The 23,854-nt window shown below is 47.0% G+C and overlaps 1 protein-coding gene across 3 annotated transcripts in view; it reads right to left on the bottom strand.

Moving 5' to 3' along the window:
- MDGA1 (MAM domain containing glycosylphosphatidylinositol anchor 1) overlaps positions 1–23,854 on the bottom strand; it is a 152,706-nt gene that overhangs the window by 83,070 nt on the left and 45,782 nt on the right. For all 3 annotated transcript variants that reach the window (XM_061470920.1, XM_061470918.1, XM_061470919.1), the window contains exons 2-7: positions 17,824–17,963; positions 14,876–15,050; positions 10,508–10,704; positions 8,002–8,134; positions 2,626–2,895; positions 1,895–2,224 (exon numbers count right to left, since the gene is read on the bottom strand). In XM_061470920.1, the coding sequence (XP_061326904.1) occupies positions 1,895–2,224; positions 2,626–2,895; positions 8,002–8,134; positions 10,508–10,704; positions 14,876–15,050; positions 17,824–17,963 (1,245 nt within the window). The remainder of the gene's footprint in view (positions 1–1,894; positions 2,225–2,625; positions 2,896–8,001; positions 8,135–10,507; positions 10,705–14,875; positions 15,051–17,823; positions 17,964–23,854) is intronic.

The raw sequence follows: 23,854 nt of genomic DNA, 5'->3' as shown, positions 1-23,854 counted from the left end.
TGGGGAACCTCATCACACCTTACCCCGCACAGCGCGAAGGGACAAGAGCACTCTCAGTGGCCGGCATTGCCAGCAGCTGCTCACCTGGTGAGAGGCAATTTTCTCTTTTCTACAGGGAAAAGCTGTAAATTGCGTTTGAAGATGTTTTTTAATTAAAGCGATCTCCTTGGAGCCGCTCAGTGGAGGCAGCCACCTTGGTGAGCTCAGGCTTTGTCCAGTGGGGAAACATGGAGCCACTGCTGTCACCCTCCTGATCCAACCCTGTGGCTGGAGGAAAACCCACTGGCTTTTTTTGTCAGAACCACATGTTGGAGGTAGCTGATCGTGGGGATCTCTTGGCTGATGCACAGAAGGCCGCTCTGGCAGGGATGGCGGTTTTCACTCCCTGGGTCACAAAGTGGTTCTACTGGAGCAGGCTGCCAAAGAGAGGCTCTCATACCCCCCAGCCTGCCCTCCGAGCATGTAGTGCTCAGCCTACAACAGACAGGCAACCTGCCACTGCCTTTAAGGCAGCAAGCAGCTGGTGCTTGGACCAACACCTGCACCAACAGGCAATGTCCAGCCTTTCGGTGGGATCACCCAGGGTCCGCCAGCCCTCTGCAGCCTCCTACCCTTGCAGGCTTCAACACAACTGCACTCTGCCATCTAGTGACCTTGGGCAAAAAAAGACTGCTCACAAGGCTGGGAGTGCCAGCTTTGACCAGGACTGGGGGGGGTGGTCCTAGGGGAACTGGGGGTTCTCGGAACTGGGGGTTCTCCTGTTTTTGTTCCCTACTGGTCCAATTGGGTTGGTGTCTGATGGCATGGAGAGGGCTATACCTTTCATGAAGGGAAGCAGCACCCTTTGGTGTTTAGTGGGTCCATGACATAGTCAGGTCTTGCTCTCTCAGATGCTAATGAGCACTATGTGCAGTCCTGTTGGGAGCAGGCTGGCCCCAGCATTTCTGTGAGACAGGGGCTTCCCAAAGCATCAAAAGCAGTTGCAGCACTTTCTGCAGGGGTGAGGGGGTGGAAGTAAGCAATGTCCAAAATCAAGACTGAGACCAGCCAATCCAAGGATCCAGCACAACCAGGGATGGACAAGAAACTTTCACTGAAATTTCAGGACAAAATCTGCGGGCAGCTGGCTCCCCTTAGGAGTCCTCACCAGATTACTGGCCCAATACTGCTTTGTGCTGTACCCTCTAGGTCTTGGGAAGGCAGAAAAATGATGTGGATGTAACAGAGAACAGAGCTGGATTCACTACTTCCCCAGAAGCAAAAAGGCAGCCCTGAGATTCTGTATGTCAATCCCTGAGACGACTGACTAGCGCACTTAAAGATTAGTCCTGTTCTCACCAAGCCATAGGGTGAAGTTTTGACCCTGATTTTAAACGGGGAGGGGAAGCGCATTTGTAACACTTGGACTCCTACAGAGAGTGCCCAAGACAGATTGTAGTTGCAATCCAGTAAACAGTAAAGCTCTTCAGAGAATTTGTTATGACGGATGATACCAATCTCCTGTCCACAGCTCTGAAAAAAGGGACATTCCTCAGAAGCAATGCCAAAGAGAGGAAAGAGCAGCTTTCTTTCTCTTTACTCCCTTCTAAGCAAAGGGACATTTGAAATTTGGTAAAATGCCACCTGCTTTTTCTTCCATCACAATTTGGAGGCTTCTCTGAACAACACATTGTAAACCTGTCTTGCAGCTTTGATTGAATTTTTCATAGGGAGAAAACATAAAAGAAGTATCTGCTTGGTGCGCAACGCATCGCCAGGCTCAGCTAAATGCTTGCCTGAGGATGAGAGATTGGGATTCAATACACGTCCTTCAAGAAAGCCAGAGGCATTGGGGTGGTGGCAGTTCGCAATGCCAGCCACTCCTCTGAGGTCCCCTGCTGGCACAGAGGCTCACCTGTCTCTGAGGAAATGTTCACCTCCACACTGAGGTCAGGAATGGGTGCTCCCTGGAAGGTAGCCACGCACATGTAGGTGCCGTAGTCACTGAATCTCAGGTCAATAATCTCCAAGCTGCAGGTCACAGGTGGGAGCTCGGGGTCATTCCGGGTGATGAGCAACCGGTCCGAGAACCTGGCTGGTTTCCCATTCTTGTACCAAGAATAGACAACTTTCTCCTGGGGGACAGCATCTACATGGCATGAGAGCTTCAAGTCCTGCCCTAACTGGATGGTCTCACTCTCTTTGATCACATCAGGGGTGATTTGAAACGTGGCGTTCTTCATGGCTGTGATGAATAGAAGTGCAAAAATGGTTAGGGACAGCAAAAAGTCTTGCATGGGACAGGACAACAGTTTTTGCTCCTCAGGAAGGCACCACCTCCATGTAAAATCTGTCTGAAGACCTCTCCCAGTTACATTCCTACAGAATGTCCCCCAGGCCTCTCATCTGGCAGTCTAGGACCATTCTCCAGTCCAGGATAGTGCTACAGCCTGGGATGAGGCTGCAAGCAGTGCTAGCACAGCTTTTGGTCTGGGAGCAGGGAAGCTTGCTCAAGCACTTCTCCAGAATACTAACTGCTGCTAAGTTCCACATTCACCCTCAGCTGTACAAGAACAGCCAGAAAAAAATGCAAATCTAGACCCTCTACCCTGAAAACCCCATGCTCTGAGACAAAGAGCCACTTACACCGCACTAGCAGATTCACCGTCTTCTTTGCTGGGTTCCCCACATTGTTGATGGCTGTGCAATTGTAGTAGCCTGAGTCCTCCACACGGATCCTCCAGATGGTGAGATTGCCTCCTTGCACAAGGCTATTGGGAGGCACTGGACCAGGAGAGTGAGACCAAACCACCTCTGGCTGTGGGTCACCACCCGTCAGAGAGCACTGCATAGTGATGTTGTCACCAGGGTTGACCACCAGTGTCTCATTGACAGACAGCTTCAGAGCAGGTGGAGCTGGAAAAGTACACAGAGGCACACTTCTGAGCTTAAAAAAACCCATCCGATTTCTGTGTGCAGCTTCATACTTTCTAGGATTTATTCTTGAAAATGACTGGTTTGAGTAGGGAGAGCTGGAAGGATCCATGCATTCATTGCAAATAGAAGGTGTTTGTGAACATGAAGCATGATCATTACCATGCCTTTGAGTCAGAGCACTCTGTTATGGTTAGGAAACAGTGTAGACAGGACCTGACACTGCCCCAGAATTGGAGGTGGTACCTAAACCACTCCACCACTAGTGCTTAGAACTGGGACATAAGCTAGCTGCTTGTGGTTTAGGACTATAGCTTAGGACTCAGGTCAGAAAAAAAGCCTGATGAGCCCCTTTGCATAGGTAGGTGTGGCAACCAGACAACAACTGGCAGTGGAAAACCCAAGGCTAGAGGCTTTCTGACTCCTGATGGAACAATTGCAGCAAGTCAGAAGGGCAATGAAAAGCCACTGTGGCTCTGCATTACTTACCTTCACTGCACCCAGACCACTCCTCTGCAGATGCCACCATGACTTCTGCTCTGACTGTGTTTAACTCCCCTGACTCTAGGAAGGCCCTGCAGAAGCAGCACTGGCAAAAAGGCTCAACTGGTAGCTCCTAGTAGAGTACCTGTCTCTCCCTTGCTGCAACACTATTGTATGAATCACAGTTAGTCTGCTTGTGCCTTGAACAGAAACAGCACAATGGACTGAGCCCTGAGAAAGAGAAAAAAAAGCAACAAAAACAAGGGGGACAGGAGAACAAGAGATTCATTGTCACAAGACATGGGAAGCTGCAGCCACAGATTGAGCTTTGCCCCTCAGAACCCAATCCAAAGCATGCTGGGAAGCTCACTGGGATGTCAGTGTTTGCTGGACGGTTCTCACAATCCCAAGGGAAGGTCAGGAAGAGCACCAAGTGTATGCTCAGTCACAGCCTGCTCCTTCTGGCTGACCACCAGAGCTCAGCCCTATAGAGAGCTGAAAGAGAAAGGTCTGTCTCAGAACACCCTGCTTAAACCCAACAGATGTTTTTGTTCAAGGACAGTTGGGATTAAGCCACTCCTCCCGTAAAGTGTTGCTGTTCCAGGAAGGAGTTCTAGGGAAGGTCTACCATTAAAAAAGGACCTCAGCCATCCCATGATATACCTCTCCATCTCTTACACCCAACTAGACATCTTTGAGAGGCAAAGCCATTGCCAGGGACCTGGCCCTTGCAGCTCTGAGCAGACACAAGACCAGGACCTGTCTGTACCATAACAGAGCAGGAACTGCAGCTCTGCATCCACTCTTAACCTTCTTCACTTCCATAGGTGTCAAATACACTTTTCTATAGACTGGGGACTACAGACCAGGTCACAGGGATTGTCTTGCATGCACAACTGAACTGAGAGTAGTCTAGACAACCTCTCCTTTGAATACCCTAGTAACCGGTTCTGGTTTATTTTATTTCTGCATCCTTCTCACTACACCTCCCTCCAGGAACTGATCCAAAAAACTTCCCATGAAAAGCCTTTTAAAGCCCTTCTCAGCACCATCACTGGCTCCATCCAGACAGAACTGAGAAAGTAGCAATCCCCAGCACAAAGGCAGGGAGTATGTTTTAAGTAACAGCCATAATAATGCAAAATAAGACATTGTTCCATATTCATGAAGCCTGATTTAACGGCATCATTATTTCTGCCTCTTCTCTCCCTGGACCCTGCGTTAATGAGCTGTGCTGGATTTGTGTTGGATCTGTGAATTACAGCCCATACAAACAAGGCAAGGAGCAATGCTCTTATCCCAGAACCAGCACCATAATTTAGCAGTGCAACCACTGCCACGCTGGGATACTGCTTTGGTGCACTGAATCAAACGTCCTCTCCCTGGCCACAGTACGTGCTATTTGTACCAGAGGTGGTCAGCTGTGCCTAAGGAAAAAGCTGGCTCCTCTGCCACCTGCACTGGCCTTTTTGAGGCCAGTGTCTTTGAATTTCGGGAGGCCACAGCCTGCACCCAAAGCTTTTGACAGGTCTCTTTGCTGGAGTCTTGGCAACAGTATGCAAGGGTTAATACAGGCTAATCGGCAAAGAAAGGATTTGTACATCTTCTCCAAGCTCCAGGTAGTTTCACTAGATGGTAAGAAGTCCAGGAATGCAATGGCCCAACTCACAGGGGTCAAGCAGGATGCATTCCTGTCACCAACAGGCTGTCAGCTGTGTGTAGCTGACACCAAATAGCCATTCCTGCCCTCTGACATTGGGCAGGTTCACAGGACATAACCAAACTGACAGATGCAGCTTCTTGCCTGGGAATCTCCATCCATCCCTGTCAGAGCCAGAGAGGCTGAGACGAGCATATGTCCAGAGTTGGAGAGAACAAACCAGAGGTCCTGCAGGTGCTGGTTAAGATTTAGGGCTCTTGCCACATTTAATGTGCACACATCTGATCAACATTCATCTTGCCTAGCTCTGGGCAAGGCGACTTGGAAAAGAAGTGATATGCTGGTGGAAGCAGTGCTTTGGGGCAGGTTGTATGTTCATGCAAGAGGGAGGCAGGGAAATTGCAATGCTGCCACCTGCACAGCTCCAAGCAGCAAGCTCCCATGAAGTGCCCCAGAATGGAGCCCTAGCTGTGGCAGCCTGCGTGGGCTTCCACTCTCACTCCTGCCAGCAGACAGAGGTTAACAGTCTGCAGACATTGTTATGCAGGAGGTGAATCTCATTTATTTGTAACCTGTGGCAATTCCTTTTGTTCTTGGCTCAGAAAACCTGCTGGCGGAGTAGCTGAGCAGCAAGGGGACCATTAAAAACAAAGAGTCGCTTTCAATTCCCTTTGAAGTCCAATTTGCTGCAGTAAAGCTTCAGGAGAATTAACCAGCTGGGCTGCTTAATTTTGCAGAAATTGAGGAAAGGGAAAACATCAGCCTGACCGCGCTGGAACAGGTGACGACAGCCCAGGGCTGAGCTGGTCCTGTGGCTCGGCGGACACAACCTGCTGCTCTAGAGCCACACGACATGCACAGGACAGAAAAGGAGCAAATAAAACCACCTTCCCATTACGGCTGCAGACCAAGAACCCATTCCCTGCTGCTTCTCCCAAAGCTTCACTGACACAAGAGCTTGGGAAAAGCATATCCCTTGTAGGAAACTATGATCTGCCCAAAGGCCATTGCCAGAGTTGATGAAGCAAGCCAGCTGAGGAGCAGTAAACGAACTTGGAAGAGAGGATTCCTTGGCCTAACATGACCTGACCCTCAAGGTCTGTAGTACTTGTGTCTATAAATATTCAAGAGATAGATTCCCATGCACCTCTGTGCATTTTGAGCCCTCCTCAGCTGCAAAGGTGAAGGCAACCTGAGCAAGGCTGCTCAGAATTCTGGGCACAGCCAAGGCTACAGAGATTGCTAAAGCACAAGTGCAAGAAGGAAAGAAAAGAACCATGCATAAAAGGAGAGAATTAAAGATTTTTCTTTAAATATTTTCTCATCTATGCACAATACTACCTACAGGGCAAGTAAGCCAGATAATATTTCATGTTAAATACACTTTTGTTACTGAACACAAACCTTGCTCACACCACAATGCCAGCTTCATTTTCACCGCCAGCTTTTAATACAATTTGCTGGGAACACATTTGCCATGGCCCCTTCGAGCTTGTAGTGTCAGGCTCCACTGTAACTATGTATAAATATGCATATATAACTAAACAACAAGAAAAAAGAACTAGATTTATGTGCTATGTGATCCAAGTTCGGAGATTAGTTAAGAACTTAAAAAACTGGTGTAAGTTCAGCTATATTGCTGTCTCCCGACCTGGCTACAACCTGAAAATACGTTTTTCCCATACTCTAAGGGGCTGGACTGAAATGAAGGGTAGATTTCCTGTGCTTGGACTGGCAGGGGGGAGTGGGCATAAAGAGAAATTTGATTTTCTAACTCTTCAAAGGTAAGGGCACAACAGGGAAGAAGAGCTTCATCATTAGCACAAGATAAGTTTTTGAAGGGAATCTTCCAGCATCTGCTACAGTCTCATCCTGAGAGAAATTCAGGTGTTCAGGTGTGAGTTGCTTGAGACATGTTCAGAGATCTTACTACATAAAGAGTATCTTTTTTCACTTTTTTAAGCTCATTTTTTTCTTCTTTCTACATGAAATAATGCACCTTGGGGCCAAGTCAGATGAATAAATGTAATTTACAGTATCAACAATATCCTGTCAACAGCTGGCAACATCAAAAAAGTTCTGATACCATTGCACAGAGATGACACAAGGGATGCAAACTACTTTGTGTAGTAGTTTTGTGTAGAGAGGTGAATAATTCAAATAACTACAATGCTTTTCCTTCTGATCATGGAAGACCCCAGGGCTGGAAGTAATTTCCAAACATTTACTTATTGTTTGCAAATACTCAACACGTGGGGGCTTTGTGCTTTTGTTGTGGTTTGTTTTCAATGGACAGGTTGCAATCATGTCCTTGCAAATATTTGGTACGCTACACTTGGTTATCAGTCAGTTATTGCAGGTCAAGCAAGAGGCACCAAAGTAATTCTGTTTGCAACTGGAGGCACACTCAAGCACTGCCAATATGAGTATCTGTGTAAAATTTATTTATTGGGAAGGCACTGGAGATATTTGCTTTCCACAGACATCAGCACCAATGGAGCCTGTTAGCTGGGAGATGCTGAGAGCGCAGCCTGGCAAACCAGGCCAGAGCCACACATGAATAAATTATTTGTAAGAACTCCTGCAGCATCTGCCCCACTCCGGACTGAATCAAATCTATTTTTAAAGTCACTTAGAATTATACATAAATAAACCAGAGTCTGGATTAAAAACTACATAGTGGCTCAACACCTACATGTAGTCTGCTTTAATGATCTCATGACAGGCCTGGCCAAGGCACTGGGTGCATGCATAGCTACAAGAAATTAGAGCATCCCTGGCCATAAGACTTCTACGCAAAGGATTTTTAATCCTAGCAGCCATGCATATGAATGTGAGGTGCTGCAGGCCCTGGACAGGGTGCAGTGTTACCCTCCTGGAGGGTTAATGGCTATTGAGCAGGCAGGGGGGCAGAGGGATGCAGGGCCCTCTGAGTCCCTTCTTACCTGTGGTATTTGTGAGCTGGAAGGTGATGGATTTATCAGGGATGCTGCAGACGTTGCGGACGGACACCTGGCACGTGTAGCTGGCATAATCCTGAGGCCGCAGGTTCTTCAGTTTCAGGACTTTGGTTTCACCCTGGGAGTTGGGGAAAAAAGTGGAGGGGAAAAGATACAGGTGTGCAAAGCACAGCTCATCACTGCAAGTTCATAATCTGTCCGAAGGTTTACAGATTGCCAGCAGCACCCATCAAAACCTCAGGGAATTGTGCAGACTTCAAGCTCCCCTAGCTATACAGAAAGGAGACACCAAATATTTGCAGTGGTAACTCCACCTCCAGGATTTCTCAAAACTGCCAGCAACTGACTGACGTTTAACCTGAAAGCACTGCTGAACAGGTCTAGGCATAACTTCTTGTCAAATGCAGTCGGAATTATCTTTCAGAATTTGAAAAACCTTAAAACATCCCTGAACAGACCTTGAGATCTCACACCAAGATACTGACAGGAACCCAAGGGATGTTACTGGGGTCTCAACGTTGCAAACCCAAAGTAAATCAGAGTGGATTCAGGCATTAATGCTAGCCTAAATATGACAAGCTTAACAGTTGCTCTGTGAAAAATTGCAGTACAAGGGGAAAAGATAAGTCACAGAACTACTCAAAGAACTCCCCAGAACTTTCTGATCTCTCTTCTCCTGATTCTCATTTATGCTGGTGTAAATTCAGAGTAACTACATGGATTATGGCAGCTGTTTCTCATACCAAGATAAAAACCAAACAAACAAGATCACTACCTGGAACTCCATTAGTTACTGGCTTGTTACAGAAACAGAATTAAGTTGTTAAATTAACAGTAGATGTGTTCTGTAGATTTTTATTTAGGAAATCTGGAAAGCTCTAAGATTCATCCTGTGGTTTGCACACCCTGCAACTCATACGTCTTCCCATGACAGCTTGTCACTGTTGTTCTCCTTGTGTTTGCCTGAATCTCTTCTGGAGAAATCATTCCATAATTGCCTGAAAATGTGTGAAGGTCTCAGCACGACAAATCCTCTTGAGGACAACCTCAAGGGACTGGACAATGAGCTCAGGCATGCTAATACGTAGAGAACAATGATGTGAACTGAGTAAATGAGAAAGATAAATACCTAGGAGACCAATAACCCTATGAAAGTCCTGTCCCCTGAGATTTGTTGCTATGCCAAACAAATGATGGCATTTACAATGTGTATATCAACTACTCACTTACAGGGCCTCATTTATTGACTAGTAATTGTTGGGTAAAGGTGCATAAATCTTTAGTGTAGGTAAGTTTTAGAAAGATTAAACAGTAAAGTCTTCACCCCCTTTTTAATGTAAAAGCCTACCCAAACCCGACACTGATACCAGTTCATCCCTAACAGAATAGTACAACCCCCTGCAAAGTGTGATTTATTAAACATAGTGCCTTTGAGCTCCAGCAACATTTTCCCCTCCCAGTAGTGTTGCAGAGGTGTGCTTCTGTTAACTTCAACTCTTACCAACCCAAACTTACAGATTTATGCTGGTGCTAAGGAGAGGACCATAGGGCATGCCTGTGTCAGCAAAGCAGTCCTTACACTCTCTCTCAGAGCTAGGAATGACCCATCATGTTAGGATGGGTCCTGACAGGAGCTGCGGGATGCTGGGTCATTTACACATTAATGTTGCAACATGGTAAATTCCTGCCAGATGCCTTACTTAGCTGAATAAAATACCTCAAGTCCTAAGACATCCTCTCAGTAAGCAATGTCTCCTGTTAATTACACTGAGTCAGTGAAAGCTGGAAGAGCGCACTGTGGCTTCCTCTAAGGCCAGGCATGTCCTAGTTGGATGCCGTGTAACCCTGGACTAGACAAAGCTCTCTTGGGGGCCAAACAGCGGCACTGACCTACAAGCATTTTAGTTGCAGATCTGCCACTAACCTGCAGCTTTCTCCTCTCTCCTCACCCCTCTGAGTGTTTCCATTTGGCTGCCCATTTACTCCCTGTTACTTGTGGGCATAAGGAAAAGCTCTTCATCATTTGTTTCATGGATCCCATGGCAATGCCTGCCATTTGCCGCACTGCTGAACAGGAAGCACTTCCCCTGATGTATGAAGCTCGGGCACTCAATGAATTAAAGAAAATTGTAATGGGAGACAGAGGAGACCTGATCTTGGGATTGTTTGCTTGGGTTTCAGTCTCTGCCATCCAACAGCTACGTCACCTCATTAGGGGAGCTGTGGCCTGCACTCAGGGACAGAGCCAGAAAGGGGAAAGTACTTCAAGGCTGTCACACGCCCTTCTGCTGCTCTACTCCTCCTCTTGTACCCTGGGCTCCCACAGACAGAAGCAGGCTGTACCAGCTCTTTTTTAGACAGTGCTCCTTGCAGCAGCTCCCACCCTCTGCCCAACACTGTAATCCACGCAGGGAAGGAAACACCCTCTACTGCAGTGTGCTGGGTTACCAAGACACTCAACATAAGCTGGTGGAAGTTTGCTTTTTTTCACCTGTGTGTAGAGGGGTTCATAGATGTCCACACCATTGTCCTGACTGTGGGAAAGCGTCTCAGCTCCCCGTTTCCAGATGAAACGAGCTGGTGGGTTGGAGTTGACAGTGCAGCGGAGGAAGACAGTCTTCTCCTGGTAGAAGCTGCCACGAACATCACTGATGGTCTGGTGAATGGTGAGAACAGGTTCATCTAGATCTGGAAGGAAGGTAAGGAGGGCCGCAGCAGTTGTTAGTGAAGCTTGGTCTGCACAAACAGCCTGCAGAGCAGATGATGCTCTAGGCACCACAGAGGGGAGGGCAATCTCCCGCACATTTGGCTGATGACACCTGCTGAATTAAGAGCTTATCTGAGGGCAGGTAACACAGAAAATATCTAAAGAGAGCACACAGGAGAAGCCAGAATTCTCCCTCTCACCACACAACCTCCAGAGAATAGAAAGCACCCTCTGGTACGCAGATCCCCATGTAGTCCTTAAGCAAATCGCCTCCCTGCCACATGCTTCTCAGAGCAGTGGGCTGCCTCACCTGCCCCAGTGGCACCCCACACCCAAAATCACTGCTCTCTACTTCAGTGAGAGGTCAGAAGGTTCCCAGGAAACTGCTCCATCATAATTTCTTCTGCTCCCACTTTCCACTTCCCAAATTCCCGCTGAAATCATGAAGCTAAGCCCATGTCTGTGAGATGCCCACACAAATGACAGGACAAACCTTCAGTTCAAGGGGTGAAAATTAAAATCAGGACAAGACCAAGGAGCTGAGGTGGAGAGTTATCTCCTAGTCAGGAGCAAGTCTCGTGGGGAGCCATGGGACCATGAGATGTAAAACACCGTGACAGGTATGCACAATTTCTCTCTCTTCCTATTAAAATATCCTCTGTGCGTTTTCTTCTTTTCAGGATCTGTACTGACTCTCCCTCTTCAGTAACTTCTATTCACCGCATCCCTATCTATCACCCACCCCTAAATTGATCAGATTCTTTTGCTTTCTCCGTTTACAGAAAATGCTCCTTCCAATTCCCTCACCATATCTGCACTGGACATAAAGCCATCACAAATCAATGGCTATCAGTCATTTAACTTGCAAGGACACAAACAATAGCCCTGTAGGGAGCATACTTCCTCCATCCACTCAGAACACACTGCTCCCCAAGGTCACCCTCCTGCTAAAAATGGATCATTTTCTTGGGTTTTGCACCATACATCAGTGTTTGAACATCAAGGAAGCATAGGGAAAACCTCAGCCCTTTCTCCTCCCAGGGATTGGGGTTAGGTGTAAAGATCCCATTTAACAAGATGGGACAAACTGGCCCCCTAAACTAAAATCTGTCCCTGTGCCCTTAAACATGTCTTAAAAGCCATCTGTCGAGCTCAGCTGAAACAATTCTACACTTTCAGAAGCCTTATGACCCCATCTTCAACTGCAAGGAAACTGAGGCACATGCACCCAGTATCCTCTACTGCTGCCAGTGCTGTCTTCTGCACATGTTAGCAGAGAGGAAGAGGACATCTGCTCATCACCTGCTGCTCTTCTATGCCACCTAATTTTCTCTATATTTTATTTCAGAGGTCTGTAAGTTTGGAGATCTGACTCCCAGAAAGGAAGAGGGAAGCAGGGCTGAGTTTCTTCTAACTTGTTATCCAAATGGCATATGTTGTCTTCTGAATCACAGGCATCAACTTGTAGATTTGCATATTTTAATGAGCTCTGAGCTTGGTAGACAGCAATTGTAATTGGACCTGCTTGACCACATCATAGCTCAGAGATACGAGTAGAGCCATTAGCAAAACAAGGACAAGGCACCAAAAAAAACCCAAAGCCCCAGAACAAAACAGAACCCAAGTCTGAAGAAAAATATACACCGGTAGAAAAAAAGAACCCACAGCTCCTATACATGCACTACTCTTTTTATGTGCCTAGGGTGACTGAATTTATACCTAATTCTTTTGGACCAGGACCATGAGCACAGCCTCTCCTCTTTCCTCCTTCTTTGTCCTTATTTGTTCACACTTCACAAGAGTAACTCAGTAGCTACCATCCTTCTGAGGCTCCATTTCTCATCAGGATGCATGGTAAAACACTTCCCTTACTGATCAAAGAAGATACTCACCATTCAGGTCTCCCAGCTCCCAGCTACTCCCCACACAAAAACACCATCTTCCTTTTGGTTGCTAAACCTTTCTTCCCTTGAATCTTTCAGGCTTTTTCATAGCAGTCAGCTCCACGTCTAGCCCTCCTGAGAAAAGCTAAAATAAGACCTACAACTATGTGTATGTCCTTGATGTACAAGTAACGGCACTGATGTCAGTGAGCTGCACAAATAATAAATTTGGCCCGTGGCTGCTCATGGAGATGGTCATAGGGGATGTTTCATGTGCAATATAAGCTTGTGAACATCCATTCTTTCTTTTTCTTTACTTTCTCTCTCTCCCACATGGAAATAATCCAAACAACAGCTGCCTCTCTGCCAGTATCAAACCAGTACTTTAAAGCCTCATTTGATGCCCACTTGGGGCAAAGGAATAACTTGTTACACAGGTTAGTATTTCCAGTTTAATACCCTCTTGGCACCGATGGTGCTCTCTGCACAACCTTGCTTGTCTAATACTAAAAGTATGAGTGACGACTAGCACTAGCTGTCAAGGACACCAAGGTTGACATGAGGGTGATTACTTACCTCTAACTACAAATTGGGATGTAGGGAAAGAAGGGTTTTGTTTTCAAATTCTGGTTCATTCAGCTGAAGGTTGCCTGGGTGAGCGTTCAACAAAAAGTGTGGCTTTTCCTATGTGTTCCCTTGTATATACTGCAAATGGTAGCAGAAAATAGTCCCTCCTCCACAAAACCCAGGGTAAGCAGAACAGAGGTGCGTTACCAAGTCCATCTGCAGAGTAGATGTTAGTATGAGAAAGCCCTTGGCTATCCCATTAGCCCCATAGTTCTACAGGTCAGAGCTGCATGAGGGACCATGGGACACTACATTACTCTAGCTCCAGCCTGCACCCCAGAAGTAAAGGGAGTGGCCTCAGGGCATAAAGAGATTCATGCCACAGTCCTTTTCCTAGAGATGCAGGCCCTGGCAAGGTGTCATAGTGAGGCTTGAGAGAGACAAGTCCCCTTTGCAATGGACAGTTACCATACACTTCCACCACACATAGGAGAAGAAATAGGCAGAGAGTCCAACCAAGTCTAGGTGGGTGTCAGAACTCCAAAGCTACGCTATGACAATGTAGAAATGCTCATCCCATCCAAAGAGGCTGCTGCTGAAGCAATTAATTTTCCCAGTGTGTAGGATGGTGCTTACACTATGCTATCCCAATACAGAGCAGGGCAAGGAAAGAACTGAGAGGGGAGCTGCTCCAAGCAACAGAATACAGCTGCAGATCATGAACCTGCCAAATGCCTAAGTATGTTCAAGTCTAGCTAAAACGAGTGTGGGAATGGGAGGTGATGGGTTCAGGGAGAGTTCCAGCTGCTTTATCACACTTCACATCTTTTTAGCATCAACCTTTTGCTGGCTAGGCCTTCTCAGAAGATGAGTGAGGAGAGGGATCTGGTGCTACTTGGGTTGGAGAAAACTGGAATAGTTGATAGCCAAGGATGATAAACTCATTGGTAATTTTCCCCAAGGGAGTAAACCTCTTTTAAAGTTGCCTATACCTTAAATCTTGGGTTCCTCGCATATTGGGATTATGGATAAGGTTAATTTCCCTTCCTTTTGGTCACAACAGCCCAAAAATAAGCCAGCATGAGAAACTTTCAAACATGGGTCCCCAGATGGAGAACTACTAACAGCATCTCCAGGACACAAGAAGAATGGCCACTGCAACCAGCCCAAGATATCCTGAGTCACTGAAGCAAAGGGTTCCTCACAGATTCCTTCACGTTCATCCCTTCACAGCTCAGCTTCCTCAGGTGAGTCCAAGAGTCTTTTACTGTTTCCACCATGCTACAGAAGTAGCAATTCTGGGAGCAGGGCACTGGTTTCAGGAATGTCCCAGGTATCTGAGGCATTACCCATTTGAAGAAGCATTGTTTTGCTTCAAGCATTGCCAGCTTAAAAACAAAGAAAAAGAAAGCAGAGAGCGCCTACAATGCTACATCCCAGACAAGCTCCAGGGACCACTGGCTGTTACTGACATCATGGCTTCTGGGTAGGAATGACTCACATGGACAGGAAGAGCTATGTGTTTTGTGGATGGATATAATCTTCTAGGGAACGTGGTCCCTGGGGGCACCGCATCATTCCCTTTGCTCCTGAACCAGGTGCATGTGGTCCTAGGGCAATGCAGCTCCTTGCTGGCCCCGCAGCAAGGCAGAGACATGCAGTAGAACTGTGGGAAGGTCTGGGTTGCCACTAAACGACTTACACTGCACATCTACTCGAATGGACTTGATGGCAGGGACCCCAACCCCATTTTCTGCTTTACAGTAATAGCGGCCCCCCTGCAGCCTTTGGATCTTCTCAATCCGAAGGGTCTCGTTAAGCACTGACGTCTCTTGGAATTTGTCCGACGCGCTGCCGGCAGTTTTGGTCCATCTCACCTGCATGAGAAGAATGAGAGGAATGCAAACAATCAGTGACACAAACTAGAGACCCCAAGTGACAGCTTTACTCCTCTTCCCCTCCTCCCTAGCCATTCTCAAAAACTGGCCCTACAGCACCCCCAGACCTTACCAAAGTTCAACTACTGATCTCAGTATGTCTTGGTAGACCAGCTGCTGATTCTCATCCATCACTAATCCCCACATCTGAGAGTCCAGGATAACCCCTCGGTTCCCTCAAACACACACTGTATATTTACCACTTTTGCCCTGGTCCTGTAAACCCAGCAGCTTGTTTAATTTTACACCACTATCTGCACAACACAGGATTCTGAGCTTTAAGCCTTGGGACCCCATGCCGCTGGTAGGCCACAAAGCTAAAGCATACATGAGCTCACAGCTACAGAGCTTTTATTGCAGTAAACACCTTTCTCTGGACAGCAAGGCTATTTCTGCTTTATGCTTTTCCAGGAAAGAGTGAGAAAATGCAGCTGCTATCTGGCTCTTGCCCCTTTCCCACAGGGAGCCCCTGTGCGTGTTATTTTTATAAGCCATCCTTTTGCAGTGCACAAGCTTTTATCTTGATTTTAAAGATACAGAAAAAGAAAAGAAAAAATCCCTTCAGATTCCAAGCTACCTTGCATTTTTTGTCCTTATGTTACATGTCTTAAGATCTTGGCTTGCAAGGGTAACTGATCTGCATGATAATTCATGGTGAATGTGGTAAGAGGACAGAACTCCTAAAGACTGAATGGTTATTCTTACATCTGCAATGAGGTACAGCCCTAACAGCGACAGTATAAGCTTCCCCCTTGTTTTCTGCAGCCCAGACAATGAAAGAGAGAGTGAAGACAATGAAAGAGAGAGACAGCTTTTCTCAGACCACTGGTTTTCTGTTTCTGCAACGTCCTTTCTAAAGGCTGGTGACTGGTGGTCTCCCACACTGGTGCCCATCCAGACTTTGGGACTGAGATCTGGCAAGATCAGCAAATAGAAAGGAGACTTTCATTCAACACTGACCACAGATAAATGGACCAGAAACCTTGACCCCTCTGCCAGATTTTACTTGAAACTCACTGCCACCTCCTGACTTATGCTGATGTGCTAAAAAGAGCAGGGGTGTGCACATCCCATCCCCAGAGCACTAGGTTGAGCAGATTTCTGGAGCTAATGACTGTGGATTTATTTAGCATTTGTAGACTTATTATGAAATTGTCTAAGGGCCCCAAGACTCTCAGAGTCTCCTGTTTGCAAGGACACTTCAGCCAGCTCTTTAATCTTTTCAATTTTAATCTCATTTAAGTATTTTGGCCACATTTTCATGTTTTAATGACTGGCTGATAGAAGGGAAAATAAAAGATGAAACAAAGGTTAAGATACAAGCTTACCTGGGGGAGAAATCTATCAATGAGGAGGGAGGGCAGACATAGGACACATGCCATGTTTTATGTGTGTGGGTCATGCCTTGTGGGTCTGGTGTCCCCTGTGCATGTTCAGGCAAAGGCAAGCCACAGTGTTGCCCACTAGCATGCTGTCTGCATCAGGCTCTGCTCCAGCAACCTCTCTGGCTACTCAGGCCCCTGCAACCTGCTACCACCTTCACACACATTCAACATCCTTAGGTAGGGCTAGACCATCATCTTAGTTTCTGACATACGGAGCTGTCATCTGCCCATCACTGTCACGAGCCTAGGCTGGTTGTTTTTGCTGTCTTAGAGTATTTCCTTTTTACTGTTTCCAGGATATGCTTTGATGGATAAACCGTTTCAAATTCTGCTGGCTGAAGCTCTCTCCCTCTCTTTTGTCATTGCCTCTTAGCCAAGTAGCTACTCAAAAGCAAGTCCACAGTGGCATTGACTGGTGTATGAAGATACATGCCTTCTCAGCACAGGTATCTGTGGCAGGATTTGGGAAGGAGGACAAGAAGACATACATACTGTACCTGGCTCCCTTGAGCGTATTCTGTCACATCCAGCCTCGTAGTACACACTAGCTGCCATTCCTACCACACTCTGTCCCAGAGCAGGCAGATCCACGCTCTGGTTCAGTATCTCTATAGATACATCCACACTATTACTGAACCTGCCTGTTTGAGCATCTGAAGGGTGGAGAGGTGCCTGAATGGGGCTTGAGGCTATGCATCCCTCTAGGGACCCTGGGGAAGAACTGCAGCAGTTACTCAAGCTCAGCTCTGCACTGAACTGTGACTTTGACCACAGCATGGGCATATCCAACACTGCAAGTCTGAATCTGCCTCTGGTCAGTGGACATTAAGCAATGACCAGCAGGGTCTGCATGGGGCTCAGGATGAACAACTTCCCCAACTCCCCAAGCAGGTTCCCCTTGGCTGTGCATCCAGAGAAGCTAAGAGACTGCAGGATCATAAAGGAACAACTCCTGTGACCAACACATGCGGGAAGCCTCCTCTAACCTGTTCAAGCTGTTCCTACTTTGCAGTAAGAGGGTTAAAGATTTGAGGGTGGTTTATGTAATGGATTCAGTTTGAGCTTTCAGTTTTCTGGGGGTCTTCACATACTGATGACCACTAGAAACTTCGTGTATGCTTCTGCAAAGCTCTGTGGACTGTTTTCCGCAAAAGCAGGACTAGATGCTTAATAGCTTAACGGGCTAGTGCTTGTACTACAAGGCATCCCTACTTGACTCCAATATGTAGGAGAAAGCTGGGCACCCTGCTGCCCACAAATCTCCTCTATGTGGAGACTACGGAGAGTTGCCATGGGCAGAGAGGTGCCAGGTAAGATGGACAGCTTACCTGTGGCCGGGGGTGTCCTGTGACCAGACACTGCAGGACCAGCGTGTCCCCCTCCCGAATTGTGTAAACACGTTCACTAATGTTGTCTTCCTTCACCACACACGCCTGCCCAGCATGGATGATTTGGGCCTGAGCAGGAGCTGCAGAGAGGAAAGAAGAGGTAAAGAGGGAAGCGAGCAGCACGCCAGCCCCCTGTGCCCATGGTAGCTGCTCCAGCGGCAGGGTGGAAGAGCCACCTCTTGAGACACAGAGAGGAAGAGCCAGAGAGTGCTGGATATGAGACACAAAGGTCTCAGGAGATAGAATACAGCGATTTTCCCCATCTCCTGGGCAGCTGGTATCAACTGCTATTTTAAAAACTTTGGTCCTGTTGGGATGAGCAGCTTTAGGCTCTGAAAAGCCCAACATGGAGTTTTTGGGGGAGACTCTCATGCAGGCTGAGAACCAAGAATTCCCTGCTCTCGTCTTCCAGAGAGGAGCTTGTGTGAGCAGTTAAAGCAGGGAACTGGTCAAATCACAACTGCTCTACAACTGTCTAAAAGAGGCCAGATTACTATGATTTACTTTGCAGGGGGCTGGGATAACTACCAAGCAGAGTCAGAAAGGGTCGTGAAGCTCTGTAGAGCTTTTAGCAACATCCCAGGCACAGCACACTCTGTAGGAAAAACAAATCTTTCCCAAATTACACTGAAATCTAAGTCCTGAGCCAGAGGAAACATTTTCTGTGGGATCACGGGACCCATAAACTCTAGGGATCTCTCCAGCTAGGGCTTCAAGTGGAGACCAGTTACTGCCAGTCTGGCCAGGAAAAGGAGTGAAGTGGAAAATACACAGAAAGAAAATTCTGCTCTGGAATCCTGTGCAAACAGCCCTTGGCTCCGAAAGCGTTTGTGTGATCGCTGAAGCAGCTGACAGGTATTGAAGGTGACTGCACAGCCCAACAGGACACCTGTACTTGTTCCAGGGGAAAACTCCAGTCTCACTTCAAGGAACAGAGAAACTCACAACCATGTCTAGGAACTGGCTCCTCAGCGACAGTCCCCCTGGGACCCTTCCCTGGCTTACTACTATGCTTCCAGGTGACTCTGGAGTTGCAGCTTTAGCTCCCATCAGTGAAATACACCACAAAGGAACAAACCACTGAGGACATGATCAAAGGGTTTAAAGCAATCAGCCTTCTGAAACAAGTACAGATTTTGCACGTTAGAGCTGAACACCCACTTTTTCCTCAAGATTAGCTGAGCTTCAAAGACTACTTTTATTTGTTTGTTTTACTTCTTTCCTTTAGCATGACCAAAATGCTCTAAACATAATCACTTGGGCAAGGAAAGTGCTCAGATTTATCAGATTTATGATGGTTTAACTAGCGTAAATCAACCAGCAGCACAGACCTAGGGCAGGCTGGGATTGGGCAGTGGAAAAGATCTGCCTTTGAGGTCAGCCTTTATGAACTGGTTTCACCACAATGCACTGACCAAGCAGCAGTGACTCAGGAGTGGACACAGGGCTAGTGAGTAGCAAGCTGCTCTTGCTGCTGGGGCTGCGCAGCCTGCCATGGCCACGCAGCCCTCAGGGAGCAGCATGGCACATGCAGCAAGCTGCTCCCTCTTTTTGTAACTGTTCTGTCTTTCCAGAGTGGCGGCATTTTGCCTAGATCATTATTACTGTCCAAAGTGTTGACTAGAAGAAGCAACATGTGGATTTGGAGAATATGATGGCACAAACACAGACAAATCCCTCAGCTTCTCTCATCTTCCCCTTCTGCAGGGCTCCTGGGAATATGACTGCTATGGCTTGAGCATCATGGAATGCTGAAAGGGACTGTCAAAGCTTCACTGAATACAACTGAGTAGATGAGTGACCTTCCGTTGCCTAGATTGCAGAAGGAAAAAGTAGAAGCCTATATATGTGCTTGTACACATCTGTGTGTTCATGCACGTACATGTATGGATATACATACAGGTATGTAAATACATTAAGTAAAATAGTGACTTATCAAGAACAGACATCATGAATGCTTGCCAAGTGAACAGTGGCAGAGGAGTAAGTCAAAGGTGTATATAACCTTTGCCAACATACCTTAATCCAAATGACAGTCTCTTGAGATGATTCAGCCCTTGGCTTAGTCCTCTGTAGACCTGTCATCACACCTTTAACCCCACGTGCACTGCAGAGCATTGCTCACAGTGCCAAGACCCAGGCTGTGATGCTGAAGAATCCCTGCTCTATGACTAAAAGAGAAATCCTGTCCTTTCCCATCCTGTACAATATTTCCGCCCATCCTCAACCTGTGTTGCCTGTGTTTCAATGTGATCTTGGCACCCTGCAGCAGCAAAGCTCTCCTAACCTCTCCACGTAGTCTGAGCTGCATTTGCCGGATGGTGGCTCTATTCTCCCTTTTCAAACATGACCTTGCTGCAAAAACTAATTTCCAGCCACCCCACGGAGAATCAGAATATTTATGTGCAGCTGTAGCTCCCAGTTAAATGTTTCCTTCAGATGCTCTGCTGTATCCCACGCGGTAATTCTTTCAACTTACATTTGTTTCCCTTTGGCCATCTCACTTCCACAGTTTCACCAGTCTTGTGCAACCCTTCCCTGTCACCTGGGTAATTTCCATAGCAGATTCATTAGACACAATGGTACAGGATTAGAGGGGTTTTGTGCAACTATTCTGGTGCCCAAATACCTTGTGGTAATTTGCTGGTGTCTCTCTGAGTTTGATAGAAATATTATATAAACTACTTCTTTTTTGGCAATACAAAGCACATACATGGCAAAACAATAACCCTAGGGATAAGCCGTGTGTCATAATTTTGTCCTCTTCTCCCAGATTCTCCTTGGATCCACTGAGCTGCAATGAAGCTCACAAGCAAGGGTGTGCACACCCAGCTTTGTTCATAGGTCTTAACTTGCCTGTATTATCACCACCGATACCTTTCAGATACATTCACTGGAAAAGGACACCATTTTAAGTGAATCTCCACTGCTTGAGCTGTAACATCTCTCTTGCAATGACAGCACAGGTCCTAGTAGAATAACAACCATTTTGCCATGTCTTAAACCCCATATGAACCCAGATCCCTCAAAAGGGAGCCTGGAGTTGTCTTGGAAAGAAAAGTACTCGTGTAACTGGCATAGGAGTCTGAGAAACTCTGCCTCTGGTTACAATCCGACATTCATAAAATAGTGGGGCCTGAGCAATGAATGAACCAACCCAGCTCTTACGGAATTGCATTAAATCACAAGATGACACCTGGGAAGGTCTCTGGTCCAAGCTCGGCCTGCCACAGCACGCAACGACTGGGAAAGTCACCTCATGCTGCATTACAGATGGGCAGAGAGATTGTGAGGATTAATTGCACTTTTAATGTGCTTGAACAGAAAGAATACATTATTGTTTGACATCATCCCAGGTCTCCTGGAGGATTTCAGCGCACAGACGGTTTGCGCATTGCCAGCACAACAGGATGGCAGGACCATGCCTGTCAGAGTAAACACTTTCACAGAAGATCTCTAGGAGGGCAAAGAAAGGCTGGAGCATGAGGCCAGGTGCTATAAACGAGGCAGTAATCTCAGCTAGTCTCTGCAGTGCTCCACAAGAACAACCTGCCCTGGTGAGTCCTGCTGGGGCAGAATCCCCCTCCTCAGGCTGCCAAGGAAGATCTCTAATGACTAATATGGGGGAAAGAGAGATTGTTCCCCTCCCTTTTTTCCCCATCATTTTGAGGGACAGGAGTATCATCACTTCCATTCCACTTCCAGGTAAGAGATCGATTTAGGGAGGGCTCCCAGTACTAGGTCCTCCAGAGAAACTAGACCAGCCAAATACTGAGTGCCAGATGTTTTACAAGGGGGAGGGGAAAAAAAAACATCAGGCAGCATTAGAAGAAAGGGCTGGCTTGCAATGCATTTGGCCTCTGCACTGAGATTTCCTACAATGCTTTCACTTGACATATTAATACATTAAAACAAAAAGAAATTGGAGTGGATAAAATAACTTTATTCCCAGTGCAGTGTAGTGTACAATGTTATTATTACCATAATCTGGAAAGTTTATGAGACTCTTGGTGCTTAGAGGTTGCTAATATCATTAAAATTCAGGAAAGGAGAGAGAAATGGTCTTTTGGAGAGGACTGAGTAATCTGTATTTGATCCACAGGTCTAGTCATTCATCTTTCTGAGCCTGAGATCCCACTGCTACAATGGCAATGAGGAATGCTCCTTCACAGAGAGGGTGCTGAGTGACAGATACTGCATTGACACTCCCTCAGTCACACTCAGCAACCGCAAGGACATGCTGCTACCCCTTTGCAGCACAGCATCAACTGCACTTTACTACTGCCTTCTCAGCAGGCTAACACTAGCCATCACTGTTAGACTCAGCATCCCCTTTGTCACCTTCACATGTCCTGCAGAAGGCCTCAAGGATGGAGAACACTCACCTTCAAAGCTGCTGGCCCAATACCTGCAGCTGCACACAACAGGGACAGTGAATCTGCCCATCTCCATTACTACATTCCTGGAGAACGGGGAGAGAGGGAAGCTGCATCTGGAGTTTGCCCTCTTCCTCAGCCTTTATCTACCAGCCTTATTTACAAGGCAAGTGATGCCCTACCAAATACCTGGAGTAATTATAATTCAGCCTCTTCTGCACATAAGCTAGGCAAAGAAGCCAGGGTCCTTCCTCGTTCCTGTTCCTAGGCTCCCTGGACTCACACTGCTGGCATACATAGGAGCAAGAGCCAGGGGAGCACTTGCTGCTAATCTGCTGCTTATGTTCTTGTTCCCTCAAGAACCTAGCTGTCTCCTTCTCTTCACTCTTCCCATCCTGAGCAAGTGAAATGAAAGGGATGCATCTTGAAGGGAGTTCAAGGGGAAAAATAGTGTTTATGGAGTAAGTGGGGTTGAATGAGCATTTCATTAAGGAAATCCACATGTGGCATTCCTTGCTGAACAGCCACTCTCAGTAACTTCCTGTCCATGGGTAGAATTGCCCTGCAGCACTGTTTGTTACAGACCCTGCATGGCAAAGCACCCAGGGAGCTTCTCAAGCATTGAAGTCACTGCTTTAGCATTTTATCCTGCCTTTATTCATACAATGTACAACTCTGCTTGAAGAGCAGGGGCATACAAACACAAGACCATGAGAAAGGGGTCATGTTATCTTAGCAGAGCACAAAGAGTAGCCAGCACACAAGTAAAGGGAGGAGACATGTTACCAATGCTTGTCAGGAGTGAGGAAGGTCTAGTAGGATGGGAAGGGTCTGCAGGGGCAGCATCTTGATGGTCAAAGAAATCACCCTGCTCATGCCTGGTCTGGGAGGGGGTGGCAGCTGCCTTGTTGTGTGCTCCATCACTGTTCAGCTGTGTTTCATTGATTGCTTCACTGTGGATGAAGACCACAGGCTTCACTGAAACTTTTGACAAAACAAATTAACCAGGCCAGCTCCAACCCGCAATGCAGGGCACAGTATCGATAGGCCATTTGAAAAGGAAAATTCACTCCAGCCTGGGGACGATTATGGAAATAATAATATGCAATCAGTGTCCATTAACACTCTCTGCAGGGCTGTGGATCAATAGTGTATTAATGGCTGAAGAAAGACTGCCCGTATCTATCAGTGGTTAAGACCAGCACAATAGCAGAGGGAGAGGACATGGCAGTGGGTGGCTGTAATTGAGCTCAGGCACTGGATGGACATCTTTGCTTAGCCTGCCTAAGGGAACCCCTGTCACCACTGCTTTCTGAATACATTCCCTGACTGCTTGCTTGAAGGCCCTCCCGCACACCTCCACCCCTCACAGCATCTTTGCCCAGCACAGCAGCAAAGGGAGCACAGTCTCTGCAGGGAACTTCCCCAGCTGAAACTGCCTGTACAGCTTAGCCTGATTAACAGGCTAACTACCTTTTAACACAAAGTCAGGGCCGTCCCCTAGCAGAGAGGGATGTAATGCAGAAGACCCCAAGGGATAGCTGAGGAGCAGATCGCATCCATTGTCCCAGGTCTCCTCCCTCTTCCTGTACTGT

Source organism: Pezoporus flaviventris, unplaced genomic scaffold (genome assembly GCF_033815535.1).
Source record: "Pezoporus flaviventris isolate CSIRO_AGI_PZ_B2104156 unplaced genomic scaffold, CSIRO_AGI_Pfla_v1 ptg000066l, whole genome shotgun sequence".
Lineage (NCBI taxonomy): Eukaryota > Metazoa > Chordata > Aves > Psittaciformes > Psittacidae > Pezoporus > Pezoporus flaviventris.
This window is presented reverse-complemented; position numbering and strand designations above follow the sequence as displayed.